At 48.0% G+C, this 24,357-nt stretch overlaps 1 protein-coding gene across 5 annotated transcripts in view; it reads right to left on the minus strand.

The window, feature by feature from the left end:
• The window catches only part of AUTS2 (activator of transcription and developmental regulator AUTS2), a 770,185-nt gene that overhangs the window by 25,989 nt on the left and 719,839 nt on the right, over positions 1-24,357 (minus strand). For all 5 annotated transcript variants that reach the window (XM_077787474.1, XM_077787476.1, XM_077787475.1 and 2 more), the window contains one exon: positions 1,345-1,885. In XM_077787474.1, coding sequence (XP_077643600.1) covers positions 1,345-1,885 — 541 coding nt within the window. The remainder of the gene's footprint in view (positions 1-1,344; positions 1,886-24,357) is intronic.

Raw genomic sequence — 24,357 nt, forward strand, 5'->3', positions numbered from 1 at the left:
CACACACACCAACAAACCTCAGCAGCCCCTCACATCCAACAGCACAGGTGTAACTCGTGTTACAAATCCCAGTTACCATTTTCTTTCACTTCCCGTGGTCCCCACACACCCGAGCCGTGCTCTCCCTTGCTGCAAGAGGTTGGTATTGTCCCACAACAGCACAAAGGAGTAATCAGCCCTGTACAATCATGACTTAATTACCAGGTTCTTTCTACATGACTGCTCCTAGTTCATGTTTTCAGGCAAATGAAGCTCAAAATCACTGCATTAATAAAAATTTAATTTTTTTAAAGTGAATTACTAAGATGAAAGACTGAAGAAAATGTGAAATGAAGTTGAGAAGGCAACAACAGATTTGTGCTTATTGTACAGGTAATGTCCCTCTCTACTCCACAATAAAATGAGATAAGATGAGTCAACAAAAGAAGTATTTGTGATTACACCAGCTGCAATTTTTCAGGTTTCATTTCCTACTAGTGAGTATTTAAAATACATTCATGGAAGGCTTAATTCTGCTTGTCTTTATTTCAAGCTCCTATTGCAGTGACTTTTAAAGACAAGCAATACCAGCTTGGTTAAAAATAAATCCAGGTCTTAAACACCTCCCAGTCTTTAGTCAAACCATGAAGCAACCACAGCGCTACTTCCCCAGGTCTTGAAGGTCACACCTGCCTGCTGGGAGCTCAGATCTGGAGAATGGCAACCCAGCTTAAGAGTAGGGGAAACATGAGGTCCCTGACTCAGAGGGACATCATGGGTTCCTGTGCCCATGGTGTTTAATCTCACTGCTCATCTTTGTTATCCACAGAGAAAAGGTGAGGCTGATCTCACCGTGGCCAGGTGAGAGAAAAAACACTGAAGCCTGCAAGGTGTCAGCAGTGCAGGAAAACATGGAGCTGTGAAGTGCCTGGTGTGTGACTGCTGGTGTTGGGCTGTCACCAGCTGGACCTTGATCAAGGGCTGCTCTCCCTGGGGCATGGCAGTGCTTGGAGAAAACAGATATTTGCAGGGATGGGAGGGGAAAACTGTCAGCCTTCATTCAGTGAGCAGCCCAGTGCAGGAACTGGGCTTTTCTTCCCATGATCTACACTGTGTAAAATTCCTTCCAAAAACCCAGGTATGGCAGGGAAAAAAATCCAAAGCAGATGAACTTAAAATACCCAGTTTATGGGATCACCTGGCTACAGAGAGTGATCCTGGCTCATCTCAGGGGAGGAATCGAAGTTAAAATGCACAGAGTGCCCTTTATTTCCCCGGGATGGGATGGGCTGTGCTGTCCCTTCTTTATCCCATTCCCCTCCAAGCTCAGCCCAGCATCCCAAACCCCTCTCTCTGTGCACCTACCTTAAGCTGTTGAGGCTCAAGCTGCTGCTGTTGTAGGCAGAGAGCGGCTGCGAGAGGCTCTGGGGATGGGGCTGCACGGCGGGCAGGGCCGGGTGTGCCGGGGGCAGCGGCGACTGCGGCCGCGGCGGGTGCTGGCCGGCCGGGGGCTGGCCGGAGGGCTGACCACAGGGCTGGCCACAGGGCTGGCCGCAGGGCTGACCACAGGGCTGGCCGCAGGGCTGACCACAGGGCTGGCCGGCGGGCGGGCGGCCGGGCTCCGCGGGGGCCGGGGGCACCGGCACCGGGGCGGGCGCTGGGGCCGGAGCCTCCGGGCGTGGGGCGAGCGCGGGGCTGGGGCAGCGGCCCTCAGGCGGCGGCTCCAGCGGCGGCGGCGTCACCTGAGGACGGGGGTCTTTAGGCACCACAGGCTCAAGTATTGGGTCTTTGCTGCTGTCCTGGCTCTTCTCTTGGCTCCTTTCTAGTCCTGATATTTTGGGGACAGCTGGGCCCCTAGCACCAGGGTCGTCATTGTCAGCAAGTGCACCAACTCCCACCTCTTTATCTGCAACAACAACAGAGAGAGAAAATGGTTAAACGTGACACAGACAGGCCAACCCAAAGCCACTGCTGGGCCACTCGCACTCCGGGCAGCTCCATTTTGTTTCCATCAAGAACCATCCAGGCGAATGTGGAACTGATCAAACCCACCTGCCCCAGTAACTCTCCTCAAAATAAAACATGCGGCAGAGAAGCCAGACCCTGTTTAGCGCTGCTGCTCCCCATCGCTGTTACTCATCATCATTCCACACTGAGGGAACAACAGAGGGAACTGACCCACTGAGGGAGCCAACACCACATGAGCTCCATGCTTCTCACACAATGGTGAACATTAGAAGAGATCTTTAAGACCACCAAGTTCACCACTAAATCATGTCCTCAAGTACCATATCCACGTGTTTTTAGAACACTTCCAAGACTGTTGACTGCACCGCTGCCCAGGGCAGCTGTGCCAGTGCCTGAGCACCCTTTCCATGGGGAAATTCCTGCTGGTGTCCACCCTGAGCCTCCCCTGGCCCAGCCTGGGGCCGTTCCCTCTCCTCCTGTCCCTGTTCCCTGGAGCAGAGCCCGACCCCCCGGCTGTCCCCTCCTGTCAGGAGCTGTGCAGAGCCACAAGGTCCCCCTGAGCCTCCTTTTCTCCAGGCTGAGCCCCTTCCCAGCTCCCTCAGCCTCTCCTGGGGCTCAGCCCCTTCCTCATGACACAAGATCTGAACTTTAGAACAAACATTAGCAGCAGTCCTGCTTTCTTGGTTTGGCTGATCATGGAGTGATTTACTTCTACTTCCCTACTCTTTATTAATAATGAATATAATTATAATTTTAACATCCATACATTGAAGTTTTGCTGACTGGGGCTCCACTGCAATTTCCCGCTGGAACTGCTCCCCAAACCTTCTGCCAGTGTGGATCTGATCCATGGCACTCCTTGGAACAAATCCAGAGGAATGTTGCTGACCCAAGACTGGGAAAGGTGTTGCCTTGCAGGTGGGGGATCAGGAACCCATTTAGGTTCCTATATTGCACAACAACTTGGAACAGCTCACTTAAACTTTCAGCAACTACAGAAACACAGCCCAAAGGAAACATGCAAGGTTTGAAGGGTCTTGGGATAAGCTTAGAATTAAAACAGTGTCCTGTGTTCTAAAAAATCCTTAGACAAGAAAACTTTACTCCTCCTTCTGCCATTTTTAAGGAATAAAATGACTAAATGCATAATGAAAGAATATCCATTCCAAGAAAATTCTTGACAGCTCCTTTATGCAAACCCTGAAGTAAAGGAGTGAAATTCAGAGGATGGGGAGTGAACTCGGCCAGCCCATGGCCTGGGCACATGTTTGCCAACTATCACTTCCCTGGAGGCAGCCTGGAAGCCATATGTCACAAACATGGCATCATTTGGGTTTAATTTCATTAACAGATCAAAAATAAACCACACCAGAACTTGCTCACTGAGTGTTTTACAGGCCCAGTGCAAGGCTGAACAGCCTGGTACAGCAGAGGATTTTCATCGGTTGTAGACAGAAGGTGGGGAAAAGGGGGACAAAGGGAGGAAAAAGGGAGGTAAAGAGGAAGAAAAGGAAGCAAGAAATAGGGCTTATTTTATGAGGACCTTCTTTATTCACTCCTGGAATACCTGAAACAGGCATAGAGGTTCCTCCACCAACTTGGATTGGATGATTATGAGGGCAAGAGTGGGACTCTGGAGGGATAAAAACAATTACTCTGCCATATGTCCAAGGTCTATCTCACTGCAATAAGCTGCGGGTTCTAGGTAAAGGAAACTTTACTTGCATGAACTCTTTGGATCAATCCTCTTTAATCAAACATTATTAGAAGTTACAATGTGATCCAAACATGTGTTAAGGCAGGTCCCCCAGGAGGAGAGAAATGAGCAACAGTTTGTTCAGGAATAGGTGGATCTGCGCTTCCAGTCCTTATATAAGGCTGTAGGAGTTACAAGTTTTTGGGTTTGTTGGGTTTTCTTACACAATGGCTTTGAGGACTCAGGCTTGTCACCCTACAACATGGCTCTAGCAGGTCGTCTGGAAATCCTGCAGAGGTGATACTTCCAAACCTACAAGGGAACACCTTGCTCCTAGTGCATTCGTTAAATCCTTTCCTTTAGCCTCTCTCGTGTATCACATTTATTCAGCACAGCTCAGTGCTGGGATCTGCTCCTCCTCCCTGGGAGAAAAGGGCTGGGAGTGCCCCTGTCCCCTGGGTGTTCCCTGCTGCTGCTCACACTCCCACTGCACAGCCCCTGAGTGCCATCCCTGTGAGTCTGCCCTCGGGAGATGCTGCCTGCAGTAATAGAAATGTTATTCCCAGTCTCCCACCAGCCGTGCCCATGGGTTCTGCCTCTCTTGTGTGACACCAGTGCACCCACACTGTGCCCCAGCCCAGCTGTGCAGGAGTCCCAGCACACACAGCCCTGCCTGCTGATAACCGTGATGGATAAATCAGAACCAATTCTCCAGCCCACTGCATCTATTTGGGGAGTTGAAATCCCCCCTCAGTGATAAACGCCACCAATCATAGGTTTCATGAGGAGAGCTCCAGTCCTCATCAACAGCACTTCAAGGTCACACAGACAAGATTGCTCTTTTCCTACCCTGACTGGCTCAGTGCAAAAACTCTGGGGGAAAAAACCCTTAATGTCACTATGACACTGACAACCCAACTTTCTGAGGTTGTTTATCATCAGAGGAATTCATCTCCACCCAGCAGCCAAGCAAGCACCAAGCTAACTTCATTTGCTGGCTGTCTCCACACTCTGCTTTGGATAAACTGGAATTACTGCACTGGGACTCAGGAGAGCAGTGACTGTGATGTAACTTCCATGCTGAAACAGGCTCCCCTTTTTCCACTGGGTTGATATTGCATCCACCAACAGCCAGTCTTCCACTGAAAAAGGAATAAAGCCAGAATTTGATGCTGTGGACTGAGGAACCTTGGCATTTCCCAGACCAAAAATGCAGCTTTCACTATCTTCCATTCCTGTACCCTTTGATGTGCCTTAAATCTAAAATTCCTCTATTTTCACTCAAACACACAAACTCAAGACACAGAACTCCAGCCCCCTCCACGTGACCCTGCTGTATTTGTGACTATCATCACACCAAGGAGCAGCCACGGCCACCCTGGGGACACCTGTAGGTAACCCAGGTGACCCAGAGAGACTCTGCACCTGAGAGGGCCAGCAAACACTGTCCTCTGGAGACATGGATTTCTGTAATAAATACAGGCAATATGCAGCTTTCCATCACTGTCTCTCTTTAATGTGCAAACCACTAAAATCTGATCCAAACTCTGTGTTCTGGCTCCTTTGTCTCATCTGCATGGTCCCTGAAGGTTGGCCAGGGGTGGCCATTGGGAACATCACAGCCACAGGAACAGTCCAGCTGCTCTCCACTGACAAAAAGACCCTGTTGGAATGGCCAGATGTGACATTCCCAGAGAACCATCAGTGCAGAACCCTCTCATTGTGCCTGGCCAAGATGTGTGCAGATGGGTTCAGGAGCACCAAAGAGCACAGGAGGTGCCAAGAGCCAGCACGAGGTGTGCCATGGCCACCCCCAGCCCAGCCAGTCCCAAGTGTCCTGGGCATCCCTGGACCTGGGAATGAAATCCCCTCAGGGACACTGCTGCAGGACCATGTCTAACTCACAGCAGCCAAACCTTTTCCCCAAACATAAAATCATCCAACTTCTCCATGCCCAGGTGTGAGACAGCCAGCTCTGGAGTGCCATCCAGAAATGAGGCTGTACCATGTCCTGTCACTCCTCCTCCTGCCTGCATCCATGCCTGGCCTCAGGCAACTTCAGAGATCAACTCAGAACCAGCACCAAATTTTCCACTTTCCTGAGAGGAAAGTTTAGGATTAAGTTCAAAGTACTTACTGCACAAATGGGAAACTGATAGGAGTTTTCAGTGTTCTGCAGCATTATCTTTGGGACTGAGCATTCAGCCTAGCAAAGAAATATTTTATCCCATCATTTAATTTAAAAATAGTATTAGTTTTCTTTCACTGCTTTTGTAAGTTGAACTCTTGACAACACTGTATCTGCCTAACTCAAATTTTCTCCAAACATCTTAATGCAAGATAAAACCCCAGATCTTTCAAGCCCATTTTCTCCAGCTTTACCATGGATAAGCGGGGAGTTGGTACAAACTGTCACAACCCATACAAACCCCCAGGACATCTCTGGATGCAGGACCTGTCTACCCCACAGACCACCAGCTCTTTACAAGCACTTTACAAGGCTTGAAGCAATGAATCAGATTGCAGCCCTGATTGTCCCTTTCATATTGATTAGACGTTGGTCAGGGCAGTATCTGGATGGGGAAGGCAGGTGCCAGGAGCTGTTACTGCCAGGAGGGAGGAGGCTGTGGGTGCAGCAGCCAACACGCATCAAACAGGCCCCAGAGCAGCTCAGCTGTTGTACTGGATACACATAATTTGCTAAAAACAATTTCTCATTTTTAGCACACAGTCATCTTTCATCCTAATTTCCAAGGACATGAACAAAGCATTTGATTATGCAAATGAAGAACATGCCTTCGAAAGCACAGCTCCTTGCAGCTCTGTCATCTGCTGATAGCAATTACTCCACAGTGAGCAGGTATTTAGCACAAGTGAACAGCAAGGCTGGTGACACACTTTGTACTTAATTATAAAACAGAGAAGAAAATCATTCAGGACAAAAGATTTTGCTACCTTCTGTTAAAAATGCTTATCCTCTGCACTGAAAGGGATTTAATTGTCAACAGCGAAGTTGCAGATCAATGGAAAGAAGCACTTAGTGGGATTGCACGAGATGCTGACAATTCTTCAGTCATTGAGCTGCTTCTGGCCTTGATTTGACAATGCAGAGTTCTCCAGTGCTGCACAGGAAAGCATTTACTTCATCCAGCTGTTAAAGAGAACACTCTCCAGAAACGTAACTCCTATAGCTGTACACTGGGAGCATACAACAGCACTTATTTCATTGTTTTAAAAAAGCACTTCTTGATTTAGTACAAAGGAATGGGATAAAGCTTCCTAGAGGAAAGGAAAGGAGGAAATATCCAAACACCTGTCTGTCAGGAATCCTGGCACTTTAGTAAGTAAGAAGGAGCTGCAGACAGGTGTAACACCCTCACAGACCCTGAAAGAACTCAATCTTGCTTCAACACACACAGCCAAAGGTTTATTTCCAATAAAATCTCTTGACTTCCTAACCCATGCAGCTGGGAATCAATAAATGACATCATTAACTACACAGCCCCAAAGAATTGCACAGGCAGGTCCTGAGAGATGACTGAAGGGGCTCCCAAATGGGCTGGAAAACTTCCCAGCTGCAAGTGATGACAAAGTCACTGGGGAATATTCTTTACTCATAAATGGATGTGTGATCAACGAGTTGCACCTTCCTGTTTCAATTGTCTTTTAATCAAAGACATCTAGATCTTGTCATGATAATCCTTCTAAACCACACCCAGATACACAGAAACACAGAAAGCTCTTGTGAGGCCAGGCTGGGCTTCCCACCCCTCTAGCACCAGGAAAAAGGCTTTTCCCAAACTGGTACACAAACCTTGGAGTCAGGATACAAATCCCACCTGCCTAACCATGAGCTCTGCCCCTGATCTCTGCTCAAAACTGCCTTAGACCCAAACACCTGGGAGTTTCTGCCAGGGTTCTTCGGAATAGTGGCAAAAAGCAGGTTTTTTTTATGCACCTAAATCTCAATAGTTATAGAATCCCAGAATGGTTTGGGTTGGGAGGGACCTTAAAGCCCATCCCACCCCCTGCCATGGCAGGGACACCTCCCACTGTCCCAGGCTGCTCCCAGCCCTGTCCAGCCTGGCCTTGGGCACTGCCAGGGATCCAGGGGCAGCCACAGCTGCTCTGGGCTCTCTGTGCCAGGGCCTGGCCTGGATCATTTTCTCCAATTATTAATAGGAACATCACTTCACCACAGAGTTAACCTCATTGGAGGACAAGGGGAGGAAAATATCTTGAGTTTTTCCATCGCCCCTCCTACTTATTGATTTGCCTTGGCTACAGATACACAATATTCCCTGAAATGCCCATGACATCTGCTCATCCCACTTGCGTGTGACAGGATTACTTGGATGAGCTTGAACAAAACCAGCTTTCAAAAGCAGCTTGAAAGGTGTAACCCTGTGAACACTGATCGAATGTAACCTGACAGCTCAGTTTAATACACCAAGGACCACAAAGATGTGTGTGATTTGTTTATACAGCAAAATAACACATCTATTCCCTCTGAGAGGTGTCACACCCCCAGCTCACCAGCCACACAGCCCTGCCTGCTTTGTGGATTTGTTCTTTACAGCCAAAGAATTTCTGATTTTAAAGGCATGATGCCAATACAAGCAGAGAGCTTAAAAACACTTGCTAACACTAAGATGAAGCTTAGCACAACCATGAGAATTCCAATTTTCAATGACAACTATTTCAGCTTATTGGTGTCTATAAGGAAACTTTGCTGAGCTTCCACATCCCAGCTCCCCCATCAGGGTCACTTTACACCATTCTCATGCTTGTCACTATTTTCCTTAAGTTTCCAATGCTGCAGCGAAAATGATTGATGTTAGAGAATTAGGGTTGATGTTAGAGAATTAAGGAGTCATTAGGGCTGGGAAAGTTCTCTAAGATCATTGAGTCCAACACTGCCAAGGCCACCACTAACCCACATCCTCACATGCCAGATGTGCACACCCTTTAACTCCCTCCAGGGCTTATCCAACTCTGTGCTCCAACTACCCAGGAAGGATTCTCCTGGTCTGGGTTGTACCAACAAGTGCAGAAATGACATTTTATTGTTCCTGGTCAACAAATTGTCACATTAAATGTGTTAATTATACATGTCCAGTATCACCCAGCTCTTTGCAAATTGTTTGAATTTCATGGCACCTGAAAGCAAAATTCAAACCAAGGTACAAAATCCGTGTGACAGTTCTTTGTGAGCCACTCGTCACTACTGAGGCAGACATCTTCAGGGAAGCTCCAACTGAGGTGTTTGACCCCAGAGCTGTGGATCATCTGTGCCCTGCCCACACAGATCACTAAAAAGACCCTGCAAAAGTGCCTTTGCACATCACCACGAGCAGTGCTCACCTTCAGGACACAGCAGCTGACCTGTGCATAGTGAACAAGCAGAGCAGCAGGTCAGGGTGGTTTTGTTAGGAAGGAGAAGCTGTCTGAAAGGCTGAGCACATCCTAAACACAACACTGGGCTCACAGCCAACAGCACCTCCAGCTCAGTTCAGCCCAGAGCCTCACTCATAATCTGGATATCCACAATAAATGGCGAGCAATGAAGATTAAAGTCAGATGTGCCCCACACTGTCCCTGGGATGTGGTTAATGAGCTGGCAGGACACAGGACTGGCACAGCAGTGTCCCACATGCAAGAGGACACCAACATCGTGGTACAACATCTGAGGCTGAGGATGGCCCCAAACGTGGGGATTTTCTATCCAAACTGGAATCATTAACCTGTGTGTGATTCATAATAGCATTTGAAAAATGTCCTGTGCTCCTCACTTTAATTTTGATTCATGTTGTTCCTTGCTGCTGAGGCTAATTACTATCCAGCAATGGTGAATCCAAAGCCTCCAGCCTCACAAGCAGGACTGTGTGGTTTTGCCTCCATGTGACAGGGAACTGTAATTCTAAAAGGATTAAAAGTTTACCAGCACAGCCATGTAAAGCAGAAAATGAATTGTTCACTCTTCTCATCTCTGTTTGGAAATTAGATTATGGGCTCCAAGTGAGCTGAAATACAGAATGAGGCAAATCTTTTTGATTAGCTCACAGGTGGCCAGTGAGCCTTTCTGTGCCTCAAAGCCTGGCAGATTCCCATTAGCTGCAATAATAAAAGAATGTGTACTTATCCCTCAGCCCAAACCCTGCCCTGTGCCAGCACAGCTACCTGCTGCGCTAATCCTCAGAGCCAATATCATCACCCTCAGCTGTGAGCTCTGAAGTTTGCTCAGCTGTCAGTTGGGATATTTGGGGTGTGTGGCTCACCCCTGCCCAGCCCCGCGGCCCCACTGTACCCTCAGCACTGGGAAGGAATTGGGGTGCTCACCCTGTCAGCCCCATGCTGGCAGCAGCTGCTTCCCAGCACTGAGAGCAAAGGCTCTTTATAAACAATTTGTACCACTCACCAGCAGTGTTTCACATTCCTGTTCTCTCTGCAGAAGGCACCTGTGAGTGTCAGTACAGCGAAACCCACCACATTTTAGCAGAAATCAGGAATCGGGGCTCACAAGTGGTGCAGAACATCAGTGGTCCATTCCATCCAGGATTTGCTCCTCACTCCTGCCAGCTGCAGATGCAGTGGGACAATGGGAGCCTCTCACTCAGCCACAACCCACACACAAGGAAACCTCTCCAAGCCCTCCCAGTGTGAGGCTGGTTCATCTGAGGAACCTTGAGGGCTTCTTCCTCTGGCAAACTGATAACCCACCTGGCAGAACTGTGATAACTCTTTTATTATTTCTGTAAACATCTTATAATCCTCTGAACCCTCCTAAGCTCTCGACTTTAACATAACCTTCCACCAGGGAGCTCTACAACTCAACTTACAATTTCCTTTTCTTCCTTTTATAGAATCACTGAACCATTAAAGTTGGAAAAGGCCTCCAGAGATTATCAAGTCCAGCCTTTGACCCCCATGCACACTAAACCACACCACAAAGTGCTGCATCCTCTTCTTTTCTGAACCCTTCCACGGAGGGGGACTCCACCACTGCCCTGGGCAGCCTCTGCCAGTGTTTAAACACTCTTTCAGTGATGAAATTTTTTCCTAATATCCAGCCACAACCTTCTCTGGAATGTGTGAGGCAAAGAGATGAGAACCCATTTCCTTAATCCCACACTACAAATTTGCCAGAATATTTCATGTTAACTTAATAGAATTTATTTTACATTAAAAATTTAAAAACCCTGTTGAACAGTGATGCTGTGGACCAGTGCTTGAGGCCCCAGCCCTTGGCCCTGCCCTTCCCTGCCATGAGGCTGTTTTATAAGCTGCTCTGGAGAAACAGTTGGAATTCAAAGTAACCTCTTCCCTCTTCATTTCCCTTTTTCTAAAAGCACCCTTTGCCTGACCTGGCAAAGCTTGCTCCCAACAGTGCTGCTGCTGGAAGAAATGCCTGGAAAGCTGCTCCTGTCCCTCACCCTGCACAGCAGCACCCACTGCAGGTCCTAAACCACCAAGGCTCAGTGTCAGAGCCTCCCTCAATATCTAACTGGATGTCAAGGGAGTCACCTCCTGATTAGGCAGCAGCTGATGATAAATTTGGGGATTCATGTGACACAGACCCCCGGGTTCAGAGGCACCAGCTCAGTGGCACTGCCGGGGCTGGGGAGGGCCCTGCTCGGGATCTTCCAGTCAGGGCACCAAAGGTGCCAACAAACCTCCCTGCTGGCTGGTGCTGCAGCCAGACTGGGGCACCAAGCATCCTGCAGCTGGGGATGGTGCTGACCATTCTCCCCAGGCCAGGATGGCACATTGTGCCAGCTGTGTGCCCGAACCCCAGGCTGGGCCAGGCAGGGAGGGAGCCCAGAGGTGCCTGTGCCACCTCCCTGCCGAGGCAGGGCCATCCCAGAGCCCAGGGCACAGCATTGTGTGCAGAGGCTGGGCAGGATCCCCGCTGAGGGAGACTCCAGCCCCTCCCTGGGCAGCCTGGGCAGGGCTGGCACTGCCCAGGGCAGAAGTTGTGCCTCCTGTGCAGGGGCAGCTCCTGGGCTCAGCCCTGCCCGTGGCTCTGGTGCCACTGCTGGGCCCCGGAGCAGAGCCTGGGCCCTGCTCTGCCCTCCCTGCACACAGGGACAGCCAGGCCTGAGGGCCCCTCTCAGCTGGGGCTCCTCTCCAGCCCGAGCAGCCCCGGCTCCCTCAGCCTTTCCAGCAAGGAATGAGCAGCCCGAATGCTGCAAAGCTGCACACCAGGAATTCCTACTGTGTCTGGATGACTGGTGTGGAGAGAGAAGAAAATCTCACAGCCATCCCACAGCCCCTCCTCTGGCTCCGCGCTCTGCAGAGTCGGCCTGGAATGCAATATCCCAACCTCTCCCACCCAGCACAGGTGACCTGTGGAGAAAGGAGGTTTTATTGCTTAACTTTCATTTTCACCTCGACAGCTGAATAACTCACATTTAATTTTATTTTTCCCCTCTCTGCTGATCCTCTCCAAGACCTCCACGGGAGCATTACAGCTTGTGCTGAGCTCCCAGGCTCATCAGGGCACAGAGAGGGGTTTGCACAGCTGGAGCCAAGGGAGCTGCTTCTGTCCCCCCACACTCCCAGGGACAGCCTGACTCCTCTCCCAGTGCTCAGCTCAAGGCTACAGCATCTGGGTCACAGAACCACGGAATAGTTTGGGCTGGAAGGGGCCTTAAAGCCATCCCATCCCCTTCCATGGGCAGCAACACCCTCCACTGCTGCTCCCAGCCCTGTCCAGCCTGGCCTTGGGCACTGCCAGGGATCCAGGGCAGCCACAGCTGCTCTGGGCACCTGTGCCAGGGCCTGCCCACCCTCACAGGGAACAATTCCTTCCCAATATCCCACCTAAACCTACTCTCTTTCAGCTTAAAAGTAAAAGAAAAAAGGCCATTTCTGTAACAGTTTGGGTTTCCAAGGAGCAGAGGCAGAAGGAGATATCTAATCCAAACATCCTCAAATCCATGGGGCTGCAGATGGCAGTGTCCAACAGAAAGTTCAATTCCTTATAAATTATGAATAGCCCCCACCTGTGGCATGAAAGCTCCATCTTAAGAGTGAGGGGAACCTTGACAAATAACATTTATTTAAGTTTAAGAAAAATACTTCAAACTTGGTAAAAAAAACTCCAGACACTTTCAGTTTTATAGTATTTTCAATTCTTTTCACAAAGGGAGGTAAAACTAAACCCAAGCGTTTACCGGGTGCTTGAAGACCAAATCAAGCACATATGATTTTTCAACAGCAACCCAGTGAAATAATCAATAACCTCCAATTCCAGTTATTGACTTTTGCACACCCTTGAAGGCATGAGACTCCAGATGAAGGCACTAGAATCACCAGATTGTTCAATTTGCTCTTGCTGGGATATTTCACACTGACATTTTTATGTTGGTGTGTGGAAGCTTCTTTGAGAGAAGCTCTTGAAAGTCAGAGTGGACTTCAGCTCCCCAAATTCCCTCTTTTACTTCATTTTGAGATCCAGGGCTGCTTTATGCATAATGGAAGTATGAAATATTTCCCTCTCTCTATTTTGTCCTTTCAGCTTGTAGGAACTTCAGGAAGAAAGACACCTCCTATTTAATCATACCAGAATTACAGAAGATTACACATCTATAAACTGCATTACCATGGGGAAAAAGTGCATTTGTGTGCCCCACACACCCCCCTGCAGTGTGGGACTGGCTTCCCTGACATCCATCTTGTCTTTTTATGAGACTGTTTTGATAATATAATCCTGCACTCTCTAACAGCCACATAACAACTTGTTTGGACCACTGTGAACCAGCAAGAGCTCATTAAGTCTTAGAGAATGTTTGCAGCCATTTTGGCACGGGTGTGATTTGTTATGACATGGGAAAGCTGCATTATTTCACCAGGTTTAATAGGTAATAGATATGCCCAAGCACATCCTTCTTGCAAGGCTACGAGGAGCTTTTAGCAATAACCCTTGAGGATGTGTTGGACAAACTCATCTTGCAGCATCTTCAAATATAGAGAGAAAATTATGTGAACTATGGAAAATCACCGTGGTTCAGGGACAGTGCACTAGACTAGAAGATTAAAGTTCTGCTCCAGCTCCCTCAAGATGCAGTTAGGTCAGTGCTTGGCCCTGTTTCCTTTTCCAGGATTTAGATGATGAGCTTTCCAGGGCAGGGGCGATGTAAAACAAGAATCAGCTCTTGCTTAAGGCCTATCTGTATTTGTTTCATGAGAATAATAATAAGGATTTAAAAAAAGGGTCAAATTCAAGCTTGGCAGAATGCCAGAACTCCTCATTGTGGTTCAAAGAAAGCATTTGAGTAAGTAAATGTAAGATATAATAATTTATTTCCTTGAACTATTCCCTGTTGTGTTTGAGATGTTTGAGAAGTATTTCACTGGGTTTCTTCCCTTTCCTGTGAAGCTGACAGCCATGAGCATTCAATAATCATGTCCTGAGCCCATGTACCTGGTTTTCCATGGGGCCCTGACAACCACTGATACATAAAATCATCTATAACCTTTACACAACATGTAGAAGGCTGAAACTTTATTGATCTCCAGTGCAACAGAGCAAATACACAGAAAATCAATATAAATACACAGAAAATACACAGAAAATCATGTGGGCCCCTTAATACTTAAGAAACTATTGTGGCTCCATTCAACAGATCCAACTAGTGTGAGATGCACATATCCCAACATGTGTGTGCACATACTTGCACACTTGTGCACAAGTACACACACACACAGCCCTGGCCATTGGCCCTGTGGGGAGGATTTATTGTAATTATCATCAAGACAAGGGTGTCAAATTGATTCAGGGCAGCACAAGCAAATGATTCTGGCTGTAGACTGGGAGGCTGCAGAGGGTGCTCCTCACCCTCCACATCTGGAGGGATCCAACCCCTTTTGATCCCAGGAGATGCCAAGCCTGACATTTGTGTTGAAAGCTCTCCAGCACTCACTTCCAGCTTCCTTAAGTTTGTTTCTGACTAGAAGGGGAAAGAAAATTCCTGTTTTACTGGAAACTGTTGAAAATGTTTAACAGCCTCTGGAGGGGTGAGGTGCTACCACGATGAATACATGAAGTGTTTTCTCTAAGTTACTCCTCTTCAAGCAAAGCTGAAGGACAAACTCTAGATACAAAGTGAGCTTAGAGATAAACAGAAGGGTTTAGGAGACACAAAAAACTGAGGTCCAGGAAATAAGTCCAGGAGGAGATCACAGAATCCCAGAATGGTTTGGGTTGGAAGGGACATTAAAATCCATCCAGTGCCACCCCTGCCATGGCAGGGACACCTCCCACTGTCCCAGGCTGCTCCCAGCCCTGTCCAGCCTGGCCTTGGGCACTGCCAGGGATCCAGGGGCAGCCACAGCTGCTCTGGGCACCTGTGCCAGGGCCTGCCCACCCTCCCAGGGAGGAATTTCTCCCCAGTATCCCATCCATCCCTGCCCTTTGGCAGTGGGAAGGCACTCCCTGTGTCCTGTCCCTCCATCCCTTGTCCTCAGTCCCTCTCCAGCTCTCCTGTGGCTCCCTGTGAGGGAGGACTCTGCTTCTCAGTGCTGGGGACTCACAAGTGACTCCAGCAAACCCAGACATGCCCCTTCCTCTCCCGCAGGACTCCATCCATTCCCTCCCTTCCTCCCTGAGGACACAACAAATCTATGGCCATTTCATATCTCGTCCCTTGACTCAAAATCAGTCTCCTTCCTCCTCCCAGCTCCACACACCATCGGGCTGGAGTTCCTTGTCCACAGAGTTTTTTTAATCTTGGTGCCATCATGGCACAAACTTGCCCAACACGAGAATTTACCAGTCTAATCCCCCTCCTTCACAAGGACCAGATTAGCACTAAATTAAACACTCTTGTTCTTTAAATTTCCTCCTTGTCACGATGCCATGGGAAGGTCTTAATCTTACAAAGAGCCTGAGGACATCCTGATGCCTCCCCATGAAGACAGAAAGCAGCCCACAATGCCAAGATAAAGCAGAGCATTACACTAATGCCCAGCCTGGGGACGTGCCTGCAGCAGGGCCGGTGGCTGCAGCTGGAATTTGCTGAGTGCCATCCCCTGCTCTAGAAGGACTTGTGCAAGTTATCATCTGCAAGAGAAATCAACTCAGCCACAGGAGCCCAGGGTAATGAATCCACCCACCTGGCCGTGCTGGGGCCCTCTGCAGCAGCTCGTGGCCACCAGAGACAGCTCCACAGAGGGGAGAGATGGAGCACCCCAAACCACGACCTCTGCCACGGGTGAGGTGGCAGCCAAACGTGCAGCTGCTCCCCACTGTGATGGTTCCCTCTGAGATGTGACTCTGAAGCACACCAGGAGCTGCCTGCACCCTAGCCTCCCTCTCCTCTCTGGGCTGCCAGGTTTAGAGCTGCTCTTACCAAAGAGAAAGTAAAAATCTCCCTAAGCTTCACTAAAACAGCAAAGCTGTTGCTTCTAGCCAAAGACCAGAACACGTTTATGAAGTTACTGATCTTTTCACCCTTGTCACCCACAAGCCTGGAGAGATCACAGGCCCCTGCTGGACCTTGGTTAAACCTACAGAGGCACATCCAGCCTGCTTCACCTCTCTGCTCCACACAGCCCAGGAGCACTGCAAGGGACTTGACTCCTGCCCATCTCCCTGTGGCCAGCACAGCCCTGCAGAGATCCATCCCTGCACCACAGGGACCAGCAGGATCTGCTGGAGGAGAGCAGGACACATCACTCCCTGCACACAAACCCTCTCTGCATCACCTGAACACAGCTCAAAGCAACGTTTGCAAAACCAGGTTAAATATCAGTGCATGGCATCAAGCACTGGCTTCTCTAATTTTGTATTTTTAAGATCAGATAAAAATGAAAGGAAGATTTTTCCCCTGAATGTCTCTTTAAAGATTTTCAAACAGCTTACACACAAAGCATTTAGACACTTTAATTTCCACTCCAATATGAATACTCTAACCCCAAATGAAACTTATTAAAAATTAAATTCTTATATTAAGTTTAAGATGTGTCTCTTGTCTCCCCAGGTCCCATTAAACACTCTCCCTACACACAGTTTAGAAGACAGAAGAGATCCTAGAGAATATTTACAAAGAGAACAAAACCCCCTGAGGGTTTTTATGTTACTACAACATTAATCTATTTTAATCACACAACAGATTAAAACCAAACAACATTAAACGGTTTTGCAAAGTACAGACCAAAAGCCTATCTTTGTTGCACAAAAAAAAAAAAAAAAAAAAAAAAAAAAAAAAAAAAAAGTGCTTGGAAATAGGGTTATTATAGTGTTCTACAGAGACAGAGCACAGCAAAATCAAAACTGGGCCACAGAGCTATTCATGGGGAGAAGAACCACAGAGTGGGTTGGGTTGGAAGGGGCTCCAAAGCCCACCCAGTGCCACCCCTGCCATGGCAGGGACACCTCCCACTGTCCCAGGCTGCTCCCAGCCCTGTCCAGCCTGGCCTTGGGCACTGCCAGGGATCCAGGGGCAGCCACAGCTGCTCTGGGCACCCCCTCTGTGATTACTTCAGCAGGTATTTCCAGCATTCATTTGGTCACTCTGGTGTCCTCACTATTTCCTCCAAGGCAACCCCAGCCCTGTTCTCACACCATGCCCTTCCCCAGGTGTGAGCATCCCCCTGGCCAACCACAAACCCTGATTTCAGCTACTTTTAGGGGATGGAGCCCTAGGAGCACAGCCTGTTCCTCAGAGCTTCAGCAGCTGCTCTGAACAGCTCTGGTTTCTATCCCAGGCTCTGAGATTTTACTCAGCCTTTAATTATTTACATCTATTTGGACAGTTTTGGTGCAGTGAACTAAAATATCTATCGAGATGTCCACAGGTCACTGCCCTGAATCATCCCAGAGCATTTAGAGGCTGGGGCTGTTCATGGATAGTTCACTCTCCCTGGTGCTAACACAGAACCTCTGCTGCTGCTGGAGCTGTTAGCCCCCTGGACATCTCACCTGATGCTCAGGGCTGTTTTTTCTCTTCTTTAATAACCCAAATAATTGTGCTTTTGTAACTGAGTTTGCCATCTCCCTGCCCACAGACTCCTGATGAAGAACAGCAGCATTCTCTGGGATCTTGCTGCATCCCAGATCAGATCCATACAGCCAAGTCTTTCCAACAGCTACAAGTCAATGTGCTCCACCACAGTTTTATAACAACTTTTGCCCAGAAGACATTGGATGGGAGCAGTTATTCTGGAGCTCAAAATTATCTAAAGAAACCACAAAGAAATAAAAGAATTGCTCTTTTTCAAAGGCAAAGAGCTGCTCAGATTCCCTGAAACAAGTGGAAGCATTTCACAGGGATGCTCTGATAACACAGGGTGCTCCAGGCAGCCCTTTTATCTCAACACTGCCAACTGGGCTGCCAAAGCAACCAAAACCTTCAAGGGAATGATTTGTGTGGTTAGTCCAGATTTACCCAGAGATGGAGCTCACACTGAACATCAGTGGGAGCAGCTGCAGTTGTTTCTGGCAGCATCACTGCGGGTGTGGAGGGGGAAAGTGCAGGGGGTTCTGCACAACAGTCTTATTAAAATCTTCCACTATGTTTATTCAGTAGATTTACTCCCAACGTGGTGCAATCCCTGACAGGATTTGATTACTTCATCCCAACATTCTTTCTTCCCAAACCAGCTGCTGCAATGGATAATCCCCCATTCACTGTGGAGGGAGGATAAAGGGCTGGAATGAGCAGCTCCTGCCCCTGGCTGCCCTTTGGGGTGTCTCTGCAGGCTGGGAGCAGGGAGGGAGGGCTGCTGAGCCCTGGGAGGGAGCCCTGCAATCCTGCTGCCCTGCTCAGGATCTGGGGGAGATCCACCTCCCTCCCTCTCCAGGAGCAAGCACCGACACACAGCCCAAGAAAATACTCCTAAAGCCTGTCAGAGCACGTGCAGCACCCAGAGATTTCCATCACTGGCTGGAAATGTTTTCATGCCAGATACATGAAGTGTCTGCCACCTGTCAGCCCCTGGTGACACTGCTGAGGGATCCCAGGAGTGACCAGGCCGTGGGAGAATGAACAAACCAGCTGTGGCCACAGCAGCAACACAGGCACAGTCCCAGACATGGGACACAGGGACAGGACATAGAGGATGACACAAGGACTTCACTTAACTAATGGCAAATATGCACAAGGTGTAAATCTCTGCCTGGGTGAGATCACAGAATCCCAGATAGCTGGGTTGGAAGGGACTTCAAAGACCATCTTATCCCAACTTGCCATGGGCAGGGACACCTTCTACCATCCCAGGTTGCTCCAAGCCCCAGTGTCCAGCCTGGCCTTTGGCACTGCCAAGGATCCAGGGGCAGCCACAGCTTCTCTGGGCACCCTGTGCCAGGGCCTATTCATCCTTAGAGGGAAGAATTTATTTCTACATACAACCTAAACCCATTCTCTGTCCATTTGAAGCTATTTCCCTTTGTCCTTGTAAATAAACTCTCTCCATCTTTCTTCTTGGCTCCCTTCAGACACTGGAAGATCACAATGAGGAGACCCTTCACTGCTCTTACAGCTCAACGAAACTTTGTAGTGTTTTCAGTCTCAAGTGTAAAACCTACCACAAGTCAATGCCCCCTCTTAGGAACCTGCTTTAAAAACCAGAGGATGTATATTCAGGGCTTTCTTTATTTGCATTGCAGTTTTTAGCCTCATGAAAGGGAACGCCTTTCACATAATGGTATTACTTAAGGATCTAAGATAACAACAAAAAAAAAAGATGATGAGACTTCAGATAAAATCATGAAAGGCAGTAATGCTGCATTTTATTACCACTCCATGGTAATTCAGCTTCTCTTAGTAGTGGTAAGGGCCTCTCTAACAGCAGACAAGAGCTGCTGTTGAGCTCTACTAATGATGCAGGAGATGGAACCGTGAGGCAGCCAAAGCAGCAGCTCCTTCCAGGGCCACACACTTGGCAAGGTAACATTATCTCTGCATTTTACAGGTTTTCACAGCAAAAAATCACTCTTCCAAACCATAAGCAATAATATTGTGAATGAACTTTAATCTGCTTAAGCAACCATCAGCTCACAAAAGGAAGAAATGAAGTAGCTGTGAATAGATGGTGTAAATGTGTGTCAGTGCCACCATCAGTAGCTGAATCTCTGCAGGGTTTTTTCTTCACCTGTTTGAAACTGCAGAGGCACCATACCCACACCTGTATTTGAACCAGCTGCTGCAGCTAGGAGCCATCAGCTTTGAAAAAATACCTGCAAATACTTAAGGATAATAAATGCTCAGCTCCATGTTTATCCAAGCTCATGGCACACCACCTTTGAGTCACAGAATCATAGAATCGGTCGGAAAAGACCTCTAAGATCATTGAATTCAATCATTAAAAAATGACAAATGACTTTGAAACATCCCCTCTCACACACCACAGTGTGAGAACAAGGTCCACTTCCCATCCTGACCCTTTACCATTCCAAGTGTTCAAGTACCCACCCGATGTACAGCTTCAAAGGATGCCCCAGCACCACGTGGGAGTGAGTGTGGATTGAATGCTGACTCAGAAGGAAGAGCACCACTGTCTGCAGCAGCAACACAACGGTGAGACCTCAGAACTCTCACAGTCAAAGGGCTTAGGGGAAAGTGTGAAGGAAGTTTTTAATCTTCCTTTTCCCAAAATAATCCTGGGCATCCATTCCACAGCTTCAATTTTGGATATCAGAATGACAACAGAGCAGCTTATTGAAGTAAAAGTTATTCAGGGAGGAATATTTCACCCAAATAAGTGCAATGACTATTGGCTGTATTATCTGATACACAAGAAACAGAGCAAAGAAAAACAGTAAGAAAAACATACTTTCTCCACTTGTGCTATTTTCTTGAAATTTAACTTTTAAGAGATTCTTGATGCTAGTCTTTTCCCACACAGTTTGTAGTCAGGCATCATTGAGTCTGGGAGTTGGGGCTGGGCTACAATGTATAGCCTCCTCTTTGCTAAACAACTCCTGCCCACGCTAAAAAAAAACCAAAACTGTTCTTACTAAATGGGTTTCACTTTTTTAAAAACAGAAGAACACGCTGTCTTCTAGACCTTAAATTCCAATACAGCCAACTAAATTAAAACAAAGTACGCACTACCAAATGTTCTCACTAATAAGACTAAAATCACTCTAGAAACTGAACATCAGTTAATCTTCCAGCTAAGAATATCACATAGAGAAGACAGGAGGATCTTGCCAGTAATCTTAAAATGAAGACTGATAGGGCAAAAAAAAGCTTCACAGCAGCTTGTGCTCCATTAACATTCTCATTGGTGGTTAATACCCCCAGCACCAAGGGTGCTCACTGACACAGGGCCACAGCGCCTTCCCAAAATCACCCCCAGTCCAGAGGGGATTATATTTAACACAGTATCACTTTCAGGGTAAAAAAAGCCCTTTCAGCTACTAAATCCCTTTTTGAAAGAGGTGGCCTCATGTTTGGGCATCAGCCCCTGCCTTTGCTGTGTTGCTGCCATAACAGAAGAGTGGAGCTCTGAGCACTGCTGGGTCTCCTCTCACCAGACACCCCAGGCTGTCACTGTTGCCCTGGGATCAGGCTGGCTCCATCCCCATCCCCATCCCCATCCCCATCCCCATCCCCATCCCCATCCCCATCCCCATCCCCATCCCCATCCCCATCCCATCCCCATCCCCACTCAAGGGGAGGTGGCACCTGGGGGCTCCCAGGGGACACAGGCACTGCACAGCCATCAGGAAGCACTGCCTGGTCTCCTCTTACCAGACACCCCAGGCTGTCACTGCTGCCCTGAGATCAGGCTGGCTCCATCCCCATCCCCATCCCCATCCCCATCCCCATCCCCATCCCCATCCCCATCCCCATCCCCATCCCCATCCCCATCCCATCCCTATCCCATACTCATCCCATCCCCATCCCCGTCCCCATCCCCATCCCCATCCCATCCCCATCCCCACTCAAGGTGAGGTGGCACCTGGGGGCTCCCAGGGGACACAGGCACTGCACAGCCATCAGAAAGCTCTGCTTGGGAATGAGCTGGAGCAGGGAAAGGGCCATGGGCTGGTTTGGGATCCCCAAAGCTGCTGCAGACTCCAGGAGAGTCCCTTCTTCAGCTCCTTGGACAGCTCAGCCCAAGTGACCAAGCAGAGGACACACCACCAGTGGAGCAGCAGAGGGAAATGAGGAAGATCAGGAACCTGTTCTGAGCGTCTGCAGTGCCTTCCTGGAGGAGGATTGAGCTCCTCTGGGTCTGCTGGGCAGCCCCATGGATGAATCCCAGCTAGGACAAAACCACAGCAACAACTGGCTCCCCAGGGATTTCCATAGCGGGCCTCCTATCCCAGAGCAGATACTGATCACTGACCCAAATCTTACCAATATTACCAGAACTGAAATGAGTTTCAGAAGTTTTTCTCTTGGTACTGGAGGGGAGTTATCAATCAAGCCCAAATGTGAACAGGACCTAAGCAACGGCTAAAAAGCAGAGGAATTCCAACCCTGCCTCACATCTGCTTCTTGGAAAGCCATTTCTTAGATAACTAAAAGGAGATAAATAATAGAAAAGGATCTGTACTAAGTAGATAATTTGTTTTCAGGGATGTAAGTGGCAAATGCTGAATTTCTTTTTCATCTTGCCTTGAGTTGCAGCAAACTGTCACTCTTACATGGGCAGCAAGGGAAAAACATACTTATTATTAGAAAACAATCACTGCCAGATCTGATAACAATCTGACATTAACAACTGTGGGGATTCTGCTGCCAAGGATGTCTTGTGTTATTTAGAAAACAGAAAAGAAAAAATTCCTGAGGGGGGAAAGCACACAAACAAATAATTGTTTTACATCCTATTTTTGAGTTTCACCAAAGGCTGTAGGATAGTTTGACTTCTCCAAAACAGGTTAGGAAATTACAAAAAAAAAAAAAAAAAAAAAAAATCAGAGCTAATCACAGCATTGAAAGGGCCAGAAAGGTGAGTGCATATCCAGATGAATCTAAATAGGTGAAGTAACAATCTAGATGGTTCAAATAAAGGAAGACATTTTTTCATTTTAGTTTTTACATGTGTCTTAAAGGACTCAGCCACAGCAGGCACTGCAGCTGCTGAACTTCCTGTATTCACTGAAGTCACTATCACTAAGCTCGTTGAAGTTCCTGTGTCCATCACTCATGCTGAATTCACAGCAGAAATACTTCTCAGTTGTTGGGTTTTTTTACACAGTTGATGCTACAGTGTGTACTGTAGTTTCTTACTGAGTTTCTATCTGTTCTTAGATTTTATACCAGAAGGTTTTTTAGGCAAGTTCATGTTCTGTGTGTGCAGACCAAGTGGGGATTTGAGTGGGGTGTGTGGAAAGATTCTTCACAGAACACTCTTCTATCTGAAAATGAAGTTTTGTTTCTTCACTGGTGTTTTCTGGAGTTCAAAATAAAGCTTTACATCCTGCACCATTCTGCTTTACTCTCCTCACCTCTTTGTAATGGCCTCCTGTGATTTAAACCCTCAGCTGTGTCCCAGGCTCACAGAAGGCACTCCAACACGGAAAATGGGATAAAAGCTGCAGCCAGGACTTGAGCACATCACAGAAATCTCTCTGTCTTTAAAGGCCCAGAATCCTCTGCACTCTCATGGCCATTCCTAAACACAGGCAGCCACCAGGCATGTCCTGGATTGCTCCACATGGTGCTGGATTTAAACCAAGCCACTGCCCAGGACTGGCTGGGGCAGCAAAAGGTATCAAAGAACCACCAGGAGCTCCAAACAGTGACAGTGTCTGAGCAGGGCTGAACCCAGGGGGCACAGAACCATGGAATCATGAAATCCTAGAATGGTTTGGGCTGGGAGAGCCCCTAAAGATCACCTCATTCCACCCCTCTGCCACATACTGAACTTCATCCAGCTCCAACCCCTCCACCAGATACCAAACCTCTTGAGGACAGATGGCCCAATCTCTCTGATGGTCCCTGCCCCCTCCATTGCCTGTAAAAGGCCTTTGCAAGATGAATCCCACTAACAGGAGACTCCCTGGCTGGACCTTCCTCCTCCCCTGTGCTCTTCATTGTCCTTGTTTTGTTCTGGCTGCTTGGTTTGTGTTTTTCCCTGCAGTGGTGGAACACAGAGCTCATGGAGTGTGTGTCCCTGAGAGCCCTGGAGCTGCTCCTGCCCCAGCCCAGCCCTGGGAGCTCTTCTCCTCACACTCTGCAGTTCATGCCTCTGGAGGTGACCTGGGCACCGACTCTCCCCTGGTGTGAGTGCAAATCACTTGCCAAGTTTAGTTTCATTTTGACTGTGCCTACCAGGGAAGGGTCACTTACAGACTCCATCATCTCCTCCCTTGTCTCAAAAGATTATAATTTGTCCATTGCAATTCACATCAGGATGCAATTTGGCAGGTAAGTTAGAAGTCTGGAGGCAATTATTTTTCTTTCTTTGGAGAAATGGGTTATATTCATTCAGTTATTTCTCAGTTATTTATTTTAGATGGAGCACAGGGGGGAAAAAGGGAAAGGAAAACAAGATGGGTTTAGATTTTATGATAGGATTGACACTTGATGTTTTGACATCTTAGCAGGGTTGATTATACTGATATATGCAATCCATGTATCTAATTCTACCCGAGAGGAAAGGGCTGTAACAGAGTGTCTCAGCTCTTACAGCCAGGTATTCATGTGCCAATGAAAACAACCATTATGACAAATCCTGAGGACTCACCCCCACGGAACAGTCACAGTTATTATTAGCCAGTGTAAATCACCTCATTTGTAACAGATGAAATTTCT

The sequence above is a fragment of the Lonchura striata genome, chromosome 20 (assembly GCF_046129695.1).
Source record: "Lonchura striata isolate bLonStr1 chromosome 20, bLonStr1.mat, whole genome shotgun sequence".
Classification (NCBI taxonomy): Eukaryota; Metazoa; Chordata; class Aves; order Passeriformes; family Estrildidae; genus Lonchura; species Lonchura striata.